The sequence below is a fragment of the Felis catus genome, chromosome B4 (genome assembly GCF_018350175.1).
Source record: "Felis catus isolate Fca126 chromosome B4, F.catus_Fca126_mat1.0, whole genome shotgun sequence".
NCBI lineage: Eukaryota > Metazoa > Chordata > Mammalia > Carnivora > Felidae > Felis > Felis catus.
Window position 1 is genome coordinate 114,375,724 of NC_058374.1, and position 12,799 is coordinate 114,388,522.

General features: G+C 35.4%; 1 protein-coding gene across 5 annotated transcripts in view; it reads right to left on the bottom strand.

Moving 5' to 3' along the window:
• Window positions 1–3,468: 3,468 nt before the first annotated feature.
• Window positions 3,469–12,799, bottom strand: part of EEA1 (early endosome antigen 1) — a 115,517-nt gene continuing 106,186 nt past the window's right edge. For all 5 annotated transcript variants that reach the window (XM_023257297.2, XM_023257295.2, XM_023257298.2 and 2 more), the window contains 6 exons: window positions 11,898–12,029; window positions 10,542–10,727; window positions 9,358–9,596; window positions 8,965–9,085; window positions 7,799–7,897; window positions 3,469–7,093 (listed from right to left, as the gene is read on the bottom strand). In XM_023257297.2, coding sequence (XP_023113065.1) covers window positions 6,971–7,093; window positions 7,799–7,897; window positions 8,965–9,085; window positions 9,358–9,596; window positions 10,542–10,727; window positions 11,898–12,029 — 900 coding nt within the window. In that variant the 3' untranslated portion in view covers window positions 3,469–6,970. The remainder of the gene's footprint in view (window positions 7,094–7,798; window positions 7,898–8,964; window positions 9,086–9,357; window positions 9,597–10,541; window positions 10,728–11,897; window positions 12,030–12,799) is intronic.

Sequence of the window (12,799 nt, forward strand, 5' to 3'; positions counted from 1 at the left end):
TTTATTTATTTTTGGGACAGAGAGAGACAGAGCATGAACGGGGGAGGGGCAGAGAGAGAGGGAGACACAGAATCGGAAACAGGCTCCAGGCTCTGAGCCATCAGCCCAGAGCCCGACGCGGGGCTCGAACTCACGGACTGCGAGATCGTGACCTGGCTGAAGTCGGACGCTTAACCGACTGCGCCACCCAGGCGCCCCAGAAATGTGCATTTTAAAGGAGTTCCAGAATTTGAGGATTTGAGTTAGGAAAATCCTCATTATAGAGAAATAATGACCGCAACAAATTTGAACTCTGAGGAATTTTTTGGCAGGTATATAACTGATACCTTATCATGTTTCAGTAGGGCTCGCAAGAGGTTTGAGTGAAGTATGGTGCTATTAGAATTTGTAAAGGGTGAAAGATCAGATGAATGGAGGGTCAGAAGGAAAGCAATGTCCACTGCTTGTGCTCAGTGTGAATTCTAGCATCTCACTTTTGTGTATGTCAATAATGAAACCATATTTCCTACATGGCTCATAAACCAGTCTTAACTGCTTTACAGTCCTACCTCACATGCAATGATAATTCTTTTTTTTAACTTTTTTAAATGTTTATTTTTGAGACACAGAGAGAGAGAGAAATGAGCAGGGGAGGGGCAGAGAGAGATGGAGACACAGAATCTGAAGCAGGCTCCAGGCTCTGAGCTGTCAGCACACAGCCCAACGCGGGGCTTGAACTTCCGAACCCTGAGATCATGACCTGAGCTAAAGTTGGATGCTCAACCCACTGAGCCATCCAGGCACCCCTAAAGCGCATTGATAATTCTGATACAACTTTGGTTGCTTTTTTAACAGATTAAGCAATCAATAAGATCTATATTTAACAGTTTTTAAATTCCTATTTGCCAACAGTTTACTTACCTCAGGTATACTTGGTAATACCCTAAATTGAAAGTAGAAAATCCCAGAGATTAAATGCCCTTATTTTAAGGGGGAAAAAAGCAAGTGTCTGTTCCAGTTTCACCAGTTAACACTTTTATATGGGAGATTTTCATAGAAATAGTTAAGGTAGCTTTCTCTGAACCTCATTTTTTGAGGAACGAACGATGAAGTTTGTCATAAAACCACTTTCTGGTTTGGGTGTTGTGTGTGCTGGCATAGAACAGCCAAGTTTATTTGGCAGAGAACACTTGAAATGTCATTAGAATCTTTATCAAGTAAAAGTAGCTTGAATTATATTGTCATGGTGGAATATACTATTAACTTCATTTAAAAAAACGGGTTCTTATAGTCAGATCACATCAAAAGGAAATCCACAAATTTCAATTTCAGGAATGGTAACTTCTGCAATTTCCAAAACGGACGTATTGCACTTTTCAATTTGGGCTGGAAGATAAGTGATACGTTAACTGATCTCCTTAAGTTGGAGGATGAGACAGAGAGGATGGGGCTTGAGGAAGTCATGACGTGCAGTTAATTCTTTGAGGAAAACACAGATTTCGCTGCACTGCAGCATAAAGGCTCTTGTCCAAGGGCCAAGCACTATTAGAAGGGAGGGGCAGTCTCTATATAATTTCAGGTATTTATTAAGAATAAGTTGAATTAAAAGGAGAATCTCGAAAGCAATTAACTACTGTTAATGTCTAAGAATAAATGAGAAAAAAAAATGGGAGGGCCAAGAATGGGGACTAGACTGCAGGTGAGTTCCTAGAGAGGGGACCTGGATGGGATTGAAAGAAATTACATCCAGAAGACAATACAGATTTGTGCAAGAGAAGATTTAGGAAGAAATATCTGACCAAAAAATAATATATATATTTCAGAAAAAAAAATCAACAATCATCTTGTAGAAACTTTCAAATATTTAAAACCAACCTAAGAGGAAGGACACGGACCGGGACTAAGTGATCTCTCAAGATTCCTTTTAAAATCCTCTAAGTCCAGGGGCACCTGGGTGGCTCAATCTGTTAAGTGTCTAACTTCAGCTCAGGTCATGATCTCACAGCTTATGAGTTCGAGCCCCGAGCTGGGCTCTGTGCTGACACCTCAAAGCCTGCAGCCTGCTTCAGATTCTATGTCTCCCCCTCTGCCCCACCCCTGCTCACACCCTGTCTCTCCTTCAAAAATAAATAAACATTAATTTTTTTTTAAAAAAATCCCGAGTCCAATAAGTAATTATATGTATAAAGAACTTGTTTACCCTTAAATCTCATTAAAGGGAAAGATTGAGTAAATTAACATCAAGATGGAAAACAGCTGAAGAAGAATACGCTAGATGCAAAGAACTATTAGTGTTCCCATGTTCATCACAGCACTATTCACAATAGCCAAGAAATGGAAAACCCTTAATGTCCACCAACAGATGAACGGGTAAAGAAAATATGGCATATACATACAATGGAATACTATTCAGCCTTTGAGAAGAAGGAAATTCTGCAATTTGCAACAACAGAGATGAACCTCGGACATCACGCTAAAAGAAGTCAATCAGTCACAGAGACAAATACTGTATGACTCCACTGACGTGAGGTATCGAAAGTAGTCAGACGCACAGAATCAGAGTAGAATAGAGGTTGCCAAGGGAGGGAGAAATGGGAAGTCACCAGTCAACAGCATAACGTTTCAGTGAAGTGAGATGAGGAAGCTCTACAGGTCTGCTCTACTAGAATTTAAAAGCTGTCAAAGAGGGTAGATCTGTTAAATGTGATCACAATAAAATAAAATTTAAAAAAGAATATGCTACATATTTAAACTGAAATTCTATAGCACTCACAAAAGAACATGTCTAATATATAATCTAGGAAGTTCTTGAGGATATACACATTGAACTCTTCAGAGGGAAGCACATTAGAGTCAAATAATAAAAAAAAAAAAAAAAAAAAACACTTCTGGAATTTTGGTTCCCAGGAAAAACACGGTAATAAGCGACTGGTATACTGATACCTCAGAAAAGTGTCTTTAAATGGTCACCTGGGTACTACACTTAGATGAACAATGAAAGAAGGAATGACTTTAATATTGTTTAGTATTTCTTTGTAGTTTTGTTAATTCTTCACAATAATGAATGGAATAAGAAGGGAATGTCTTAAGCAAAATGGCTTTAGTAATTTCTCTTGCAATTATGAACTTCATTCCTAATTCCTAAATTGAACACCAAAGCATACCCACGGTCTACATCCATGTGGAAAGTTCTAACAATCTGTAAATAAGTACAAAATGGTTAATATTTTGTATTCTTTTTCATTTATTTTTATTTGAGAGAGAGAGAGGGCGTGCACGAGCCGGAGAGAGGGGTGGGGGGAGAGAGAGAATCTCAAGCAGGCTTCACACTCGGTGAGGAGTCCAGTGCGGGGCTTGACCCCATGACCCTGGGATCATGACCTGAGCCAAAATCAAGAGTCGGACACTCAACCAACTGAGCCACCCAGGCACCCCATGTACTTTTTTTTTTTTAATAGAAAAAAATAATTTACAGTCACAGAATACATCTACTAGAAAGAAATGGTTTTTTAATATCATCTTTAACAAATTAAAAAAACAAAATCAACAATTCAATAAGGATCCTTCCATTTTTCTTTATACAGATTTAAATGCTGTTGTGTAATTTATCAGTTACATTTATAATCGATAACCTTCCACTCACTGAGTTTAGAAATTACAGTATTTACTGAGCTAAACTCTCTCACAAAATAAGGCACAACTACATGATCACAAGTAGTAAACACAATACAAACAATGAATCCAAAACCTAAATGAGAAAATATTCATGCAAAAGTTTCTATAGAAACTATGAATATATGATCCAGTTCAAGGAAGTACAGAATGTCATATACATAACTGCATCATGTTACAATAAATTCATTACTTCTACACAGAAAGAACTTAGCTATTTCCAATTCTATTTTATACAATTTTACATAAATTTAGTAAGTTTATGCACAATATTCACATCTGCAACAATAACAAATTGATCATTAAAATTCAGGCAAAGGGCAATTAAGACACGATAATGTGTGGCACATTATAATTACAGAATGCCATTCATCAAGCTCATGTCTAGGAATACTAAATTGATGGCACATTTAACTCTTATGGATCAAATCATCCATGGTTTTATAGCCAAAGTGCATTAAAAAAAATTGCTATAGTCAAATAGGTCATGAATATCAAAATATATGATCATAATTTGCTCTCCACTTAGAAGCTAAACATTTTTATGCAAATGCAAAGTTAAAAAAAAGTGGCTTCAAAGTTCTCAAAACTATAAAATAATCCAAAGCCTTTCTAAGAGAGATGGGAAACTAACAAATTTGGCAGTTACTATTTAACATTACTGTGAGGAAACTATCAAACTAGCTAATTCCACATTAAGAGGTAGTTGAACAAAATGTTATTTGTACACTGCATTGAGGTCTTTGTGTTTCCCTCTTTTTTCTTCAAAATGAACTAATCCTATACCAGCAGCTTTGTCTTCTTCCTATTAAAAAAAATCTGTAGGTATACTTTATTGTACTCTAACCCAGCAAAACTTGATTTTAATTCACATTTCTATGCTGGGGTTTGGAATTTACTAACATGTGATGCCAACAGGCTTCGCATTAGAGCCAAGAGCTGGGACGTGCCACCCCTAACTCACTGACAAATAGTACCAGCAAACATCTAAAATGTAGAGCCAGTAAGAACTCAGAAGATGACTTTTTAGTTAAAAGAAAAAGAAAACCCTTTTTGTTTTCTTTAAAAACATGTTAAATTAGTGAGAGTTAATAAGCACACACACAAAAAAGGTTCATTTCTGATAGCATTAGTGTAGTAGCCTATGGTAAATTATTCAGGACCTATAAAATGAGATTTAGCTAGATGAAAACTAGTGATTACTCAAACACATACAATTTTGTTTGTTGCCCTCCCGACATTTTTTTTTGTGAATATGTGGGTGGGTGGATAAGATGGGAAAAGGCCTTCAGCGAACCCAAGGAGATGAAGTGAACAAATATTCTAACCTAGAATCCTCATGAAGTTTTACTATCTTAAAAAAAAAAAAAAAAAAGGTACTGTGAATATCTATTTTTCCAACATAGAAAATTTCTAAGTTTCATATTAACTTCCTTATATTTAAAGTGTAGAATTAAGACTCTTTGAAAGGATTTATAAGCATATGAAAATGCACAAATAATTTTAGCTCAATTTATATCATCCAGCTGTTGTTTTTAATAAAGAGTCACTGTATTTCTTCTTTATGTATGCTCAAGGATGTATGTCTATCCTAGTCTAGGGACACCATCAGGGTCCTTAACAGCTACTGACAGCAGGATTTACTTAACTGAGTTTTGTAAAATAATTAAATGAATATGACAATCTCTTCGTTTATCGATGTTACAGGTAAAGCATAAACACGATAACTTTATTTCGGCATGATATTTGAAAGCAAGTGTATATTATAGACTATTGCAAACGAAATATTAACTCCCATTCTTCCTTATTATTACCAGATGATTACACTGCACAAATGTATAACTTTATATTTTTTCTCTAGAAAGAATAAACCAATATTAATGACCTCTCTACAGATGTTTCCCAAATTAAGAAGACTATGATAAATTAAAATTCAATTCCATTGTTCAGCATACAAATAAGCTAACTTTTGATTACCCTTAATTAGCCATTCTGTTTCAGTTCTGATTATAACTTTGGGATTCCGAAATATATTTGTTTTTGGTGATATTCTATTCTCCAGCTGTTACTTTAAAGCAATTTCATAGCAGTATTTTTGCAAAGTGAAAAGATTTACCAGTTAATATGGAACCCCAAATTCATAACCATTTTAAATTTAAGTCAACTTCACAACTTTCAAAAATGTTTCCCTATTAGGTAAGAAGATGTAAAGTCGAATATTTAATGTCTCCTTCCCATGTGTATTTGTTTTCACAGATAAGACAAGAGCAATATCAGTTACTGGCTTTAAGATGCAAAATTATAAAACTATTACAGTGAAGCTGAGCTATGGTTCGAAAGGTTAAACCAAATAAAGGGAAAAATAGATCCATTAAAAAAGCAAACTCAGATTCCCAAAATGCTGGAGAGACAATCCGAGGTTATAACATAAAGGCTAATCTCCAAAACCTTCCTACTTACCAGAAACTGACAATAGAACCATTATACAATTTTTACGATTCATCCTCCAGCTGGGGGGTGAGGGTGGGTAGTTTTATAGAATTCTTAACAGTATGTGAGAGTTTAAACATGAGATAGAAAAAGACAAAGAAAAATTAACCCTAATCTTTAAAATACAACCCCAGGATAACCATAAAGTAAGCAAACTGATTTTACAGAGGTTTTCATAAAATCTACCCAAGAGAATTTAATCAATATTGTTAAAACAAAAACCATGTTCAAATTCATGGTTAGTACATATTTCAACATAAACTGTACTTAGAACACATGAGTAGTAAATTTATAACATAACAATGCAACTGAGCTATGGACCTATATATAAGAAAAAAAGAAAGTTTTATAGTTCTGTGCATGACTTCACCAAGAGAGTATCTAATATAATAATAATATAATGTGCTATTGTGCAACATATATGATGTGATAACATCACCCATGTACATTTTTGTATACTAAATTTGGGAGAAAAAAGTAAGCTATGGAAGCGTATATTCATGTCATTTGTGAACAATGAAATCATATTTAAAAAAATACATTGCTATTTTCTGTCCAAAGTTTATTTACATTTCATTGGCTAATTCTAAACTTGGCATGAAAGCTGTTCCAGGGGTTAAATGGAAAAAAGTAATGAAAGATGAGCCCAAGTCTCACAAAAATAGAAGAGTTTTACTTGATATTGATAACATTCCAAAATATATGAATTCTAATTTGGTCTAATATTGCAACCACTGTCCAAATCAAATAGTAGTCCAAGACCTCTATTAAGTGCATTTATTAAAAATCTAATGTTAGTGTAATACTATTCTGAAGTTGTGATAACCCATTATCCTTGCAAGTCATTGAAACATGCATCACAGACACGAACAGGCTTCTTAGAAGATGGAGTTAAGGCATTTTTGGCCGAACACTCAGCACAGAAGATATTTCCACATTGTCTGCAGTGATGCTGTAAATGACAAAAATTAAACAATTTCAAGCATAAAAACTACACCAAAAGCATGATGAGATGTAAGAATACTGCAAACTGCACTGCGAAGGTATATTAACTTTCAAGGGATTAGTGTATTATTTAATAATATTTCAACATGTCAATTTAATCTCTTAATTTGAATGCTTTCTAGTTCTCAGATACTGTGCCAAACATCTGATATAAAATTCATCAAGAATTCTCAAAAGAACCTTCAGAGGCATTTAAAAAGTGATAATAAAGCACCTCGACCAGCTGAAAACCATTTCTATTTGCCAAGTGTTTCAGGCATAATTTCTTCAATAGGAATATAAACTTCACACGGTATTATTCAGAATAAATATTTTTTCCATCTCTGCTTTTTCTTTAAAATAACCCAATGATGACTAAAATATATGAGTTAAACACATAATGACTAAACATATGGCCCAGTGGTTCAGAAAATGACTATTCCAGAGAGTAACTGAGTAGGAAGGCAAGGACTACACTTAAAACTAAAATTGAAATACATATGCTGACCAGAAACTAGACTGCATAAAATTTAATTATTCTATGTAGTTGTAAAGTTAACCAATAAATAGAAAAAATTTTTAAATCTGTCAAATACAAGATTTTGATGGTTAAAACATTAATTGATAGAGAAATAAAATCCAGAACCACAGCAATATGAACAAAATCATTTACCCGTCTCACTGTTACTGAAAAGCCTTTCCCACAGGCCATGCAGTTTTGTACTTCATTGTCTTCCGCCCACTTCCTATTTAACGCTTGCGTGTGTTTGATCTATCAAAAAAAAAAAAGGGCGGGGGGTGTCCATACATTATAATATTCAACATTTTAAAGAATGATGGATAATTTCTTTTTTTTTTAATTTTTTTTGTTTCAACGTTTATTTATTTTGGGGACAGAGAGAGACAGAGCATGAACGGGGGAGGGGCAGAGAGAGAGGGAGACACAGAATCGGAAACAGGCTCCAGGCTCTGAGCCATCAGCCCAGAGCCTGACGCGGGGCTCGAACTCACGGACCGCGAGATCGTGACCTGGCTGAAGTCGGACCATTAACCGACTGCGCCACCCAGGCACCCCAGGATAATTTCTAATTTGGTGCCCAAGTTTCTCAAAATTTAGACGTATAGGCACCATGGGATAAAATTTTAAAAATCAGAAATACTTTGGTTGGCTTCCATTGTCAAAAGCTGCTACACTCTTAAGTCTGAATGACAAATTAAGTCAAATTTTTACCCTGAAAGGCACCAGCAATTTCTAAACTTTGGTGATTTCCCATCCCTTCTAATCCTAATGATCAATCCTTCCTAAGTACCCTGAGCACATATTCAGATCACTTCTTTAACACATAGCAGCTCGTCTATTCCTTGATGTTCCTCAATTTTCCCAGAGCTGCCAATTTCTGAATGACAAGGCTTTCTAACTGATTCCTGGGGTCTCTCAGATTAATTCTTTATCACTTTTATTCAACTATCCATAACACCTACAATACTGCTATACACATAGTAACCATTCAAAAGTTATTTATTAAATACAGGAGATTTTTTTTAAAGATTGAAAATACGCTGGGGTGCCTGGGTGGCTCAGGTGGTTAAACATCTGACACTTGGTTTTGGCGCAGGTCATGTTCTTGCCATCTGTGAGATCAACTCCATGTCGGGCTCTGCGCTAATGGCGTGGGGCCTGCTTGGGATCCTGTCTCCCCCCTCTCTCTCTGTCCCTCCCTTACTCAGGTTCTCTCTCTCTCAAAACAAAAAACAAAAAACAAAAAAGATTGCAAATATGCTTTTCACTAAGAGTTAACTCTAGACTGAAAAACAGCCTCACATTACCAGATGACTTACTTGAAGGGATTGATTTTCTCTGCCCAGCTCCTGCACCGCTGCGGTCGTATTATCCAGCTTTCTTTGCAATTCTAGTACTTTGGTTTGAAGCTTTTCTATTTCACCTTCTCCTTTAAGACATCTAGAACAGATTGCAAAGCAATCATTAATTTTTTTAAAAAATTATCAAAGATCCTTCTAGAACAGAGATAAGAAACTACTTCGTAACCTCAAATATAATACTTTAATTTCAACTATCTGATTGTTTTAAGAGTTAGTTTTTAAATGGCTGCATAAATACCTGCGGGACCAATGTACTCTTCTCAAGACTCTTCTATTTTAAAAAATGTGGAAAAAGACAATCTTCTTGTCACTTAGAATGGAAACACACTAATTTTACGAGACATCAATCACCTTTCTAGTAGTGCTCTCCTTTCATCCTGATTATTCTGAACTGTGGCTTCTAATACTGCAATTTCACCCCGTAAGTCGTCCGTCTGTTTCTCGAGCTCGCTGACTCTACGTTGACTAGACTGCCACTCCTTCTTTACGGTGCCCAAGTTTTCATTTAATGCTGTAATCTGCATGGTAAGTTTAGCTTCATTTTCTTCATGCTTCTTCATTCCTATTTCTTTTTCTTTTATCTCGGAATGCTGAGAAAAGGAAGAACAGTGAGGAAAAAACCTATTCCTAAAGTAATGCAAAATAAATTTAAGTTAGCTATTGAACTTAAAATACTGGCAACATAAGTAATACTACTTCTTCAGGAAAGAAGGCAGGAGAATGTATTCATCTCATACTAATAAAATTGATTCCACAAACATCTGTGTAATCTGAACTGGCTCAAAGGCCATAATGCTGAAATGAGAGTCAGCAAGCCTCTAAGAAGAACCACTAACATACAGCAATTTGAGGTTTTCGTTTTCCTCACTAGAACAGGGGAAGAACACATAGTTAGGGATAGCAAGGTGCCCTGGACACAAAGCTGGCATTTTCAGTCTCAACATCCACATGTATGTTTTCTTCTATCAACCTGCCAAAAAGCCAATTCCAAGCCATTCAACTCACTGTGTGAACTTGAAGTCGCAAATCTTCAACTAAAACATTCAGCCCTCAAGTTATGTGGGGATATTTGGACTTAATTCAACAGAGGAAAGCCAGATGCTTCCCATTTTGGCATGCACAATTTAGGGAAGGAAAAGTAGACTTTGGTCATCAAAATTCCACACTGAAGTTTCCGTTCTCCCTTATCAACACTCACTTCGACCAAACAAATGAGTTTGACATCATCAGCATTCACGCCATTTACCTCAATCTACATAGCTGTGGATTTGTTTTTCTGGCACTAAAAGTGTGTTTCTTTTATGAATTATGTTTCATTGAATTTTCACTTCTCTAAACCAAAATATAATTACAGACTAAAATATTTCCAATCACATGTCAGCTATTTAAACAAATCAGATCTCCTTTCTCAATCAAAAAGTAAAATGCTAGGTAAGAGCACTTAACTCCTAACTTCCAAGTAGAAAAATCCTCTCTTACTGGATTGACTTACAAAATCAATTACAAAACACACTCGCCACCATTAACTTACTGACCAGTTTAGCCTCCTTCTCAGTAAACTCTTTCTTTAGTTCATCTTCTTCCTTTTTCACCTGCTCTTTTAGCATTTGCTGGTTTCTCTTCTCCTGGTCAAGGGTTGCCTTCAGGGAATCTACTTTCCCTTGAAGCTCGAGTTTCTGCTGAATCAAAAGCTGTTTGGCATCCTTGAGATTTGTTACCTCCTATTGAAAAAGGCCGGAACGAAATCATCCTTTACAGTGAATATTTCAAAATGTAGCTGAAATTTATACAACTTATCCTAACAATATAAAAGAGTTTTAGCCTCTTCTCTTATGAGATTCTTAAAGTTCAGTATTTCAAACAACAGGTTAAAAAGACGCAAGATTATTTACTTCCTGCTCAACTATCATTTAAACTCAAATGACACTTTACATGCACGTTTTGATGAAATTATATGAAGAACCTCTACCCCTTATTTTCCCTTTTCTCACTTAGCAACATTTATTTATTGGTCACCACTGAGGCATCACACACTGTGTTAGGTTTTAAGGATGCAGATAAAGATTATATACGTTACCTGCTTTAAGGAAGTCACAGTGTGTAAGAATATAATAACATAAAGAGGTAATAAATTATAAAGCAAAATGGGAAGTATACTGATAGACATAAAAGGTGTTACTGAGAGCATTCAAGAGAGAATCTAACCTTTGAGAAAATGAGTAACATTTTTACAAAGCAAATGACAATTAGTTTCTTCAGCTGGCACCTTAGGTACACTTATGACAGGAAAAATGTTCCAAACAGAGTATTAAAAGATTTTAGGAAGAAAAACAACTGAAACAACAGAATCCCCTAAAAATCTTAATTCTAAACATAGGCATAATTTTCTTTAATTTTTTTTAACATTTATTTTTGGAGAGACAGAGAGAGACAGAGCACGAGTGGGGTAGGGGCAGAGAGAGGCAGGGACACAGAATCCAAAGTAGGCTCCAGGCTCTGAGCTGTCAGCACAGAGCCCAAGGCGGGGCTCAAACCCATGAACCCTGAGATCAAGACCTGAGCCGAAGTCGGACACTTAACCGACTGAGCCACCCAGGCGCCCCAACATAGGCACAATTTTCTAAATCAACAGCTCTGTTGATTATCATCTCAACAAATCTAAACTTTTAGACTTACTTTGCTTTATTCACTAATCTGCAAACCAAAGGAACATAGTTTCAACACATGTATATGGATAGCACACAACACAGGGATGAGAGCAAGAGTATTTGTCAAAACAACAAAACTGCGTCTAGCACATAGTAGATTCTCAGTAAGATATATATGCATATTTTTTATTTAAATGACAATAATACAGGATAGAAGGAGGGACAATGATTATCTTAACATACCTTTATGCTTTCTTGCTTGTGGGACTTGAGTTCTTCACTCAATTTAGCAATTTCTTTTTCCTGTCTACACTTAATTTCCTCTATCTCTGCCAATTTAGACTTTTCATTTACTAGTTCTTTTTCTTTCAGTGACTGTAGAAAAATAATTTAAAAATAATTTTAAGTAAATACTTAGCTTAAAACTAATGTCATGAGAATAACTGCTACTAGGCATGACATGGTCTCTGCCCCTTTCTACCTAAGTTAACGTGAGCAAACTACTTACCTTCACTTGCCTCTGTGTCCTTATTTACACAATGTGAACAACTAATAAGATCTTCATAAGCATTAGTTACTGTTAATACTGTGAAATAAATAGTGTCTAAGCAAGGAAAGAACACTATAAAATTTAGCCTATCGTTCTTATTCTTAATGCTATTATCATTATTACTATTATTACTATCAATGCCTTTATTTAAGGCGCCTAGCTAGTAGTGTGACATATTACCTAATTTAATATCAATACTAAATATAAATAGCTCTTTTTAATCCTCATGTGATAAGGAACAAAGGTTTAGAGAATAAAGGTTTGGAGAAGTGAAATAATCTATTAGAGATATAGTCAAAATTACAACAGTTCTGACTGAGCTAAAGCCCTTGTAACAAAGGCCTATGAAACTATAGTTATCTCAGAATTTTCTAAACCCAAGACACAAATCATGAATATCATACCAGCTTCAATACCTCTACCTCCCCACAAAAACATCCCTTAATTTTTTTAACTAAAAAGACTTTCAGGAATTGCACAATTAAGATACACCACAAACTTCTGGAATTGTATACTTCAGAATAATATCTTATCAGCTAATGGAAATATATTTCAACCATGAAACCAAAAATAAAGTGCTTCCTAGAATCTGAAT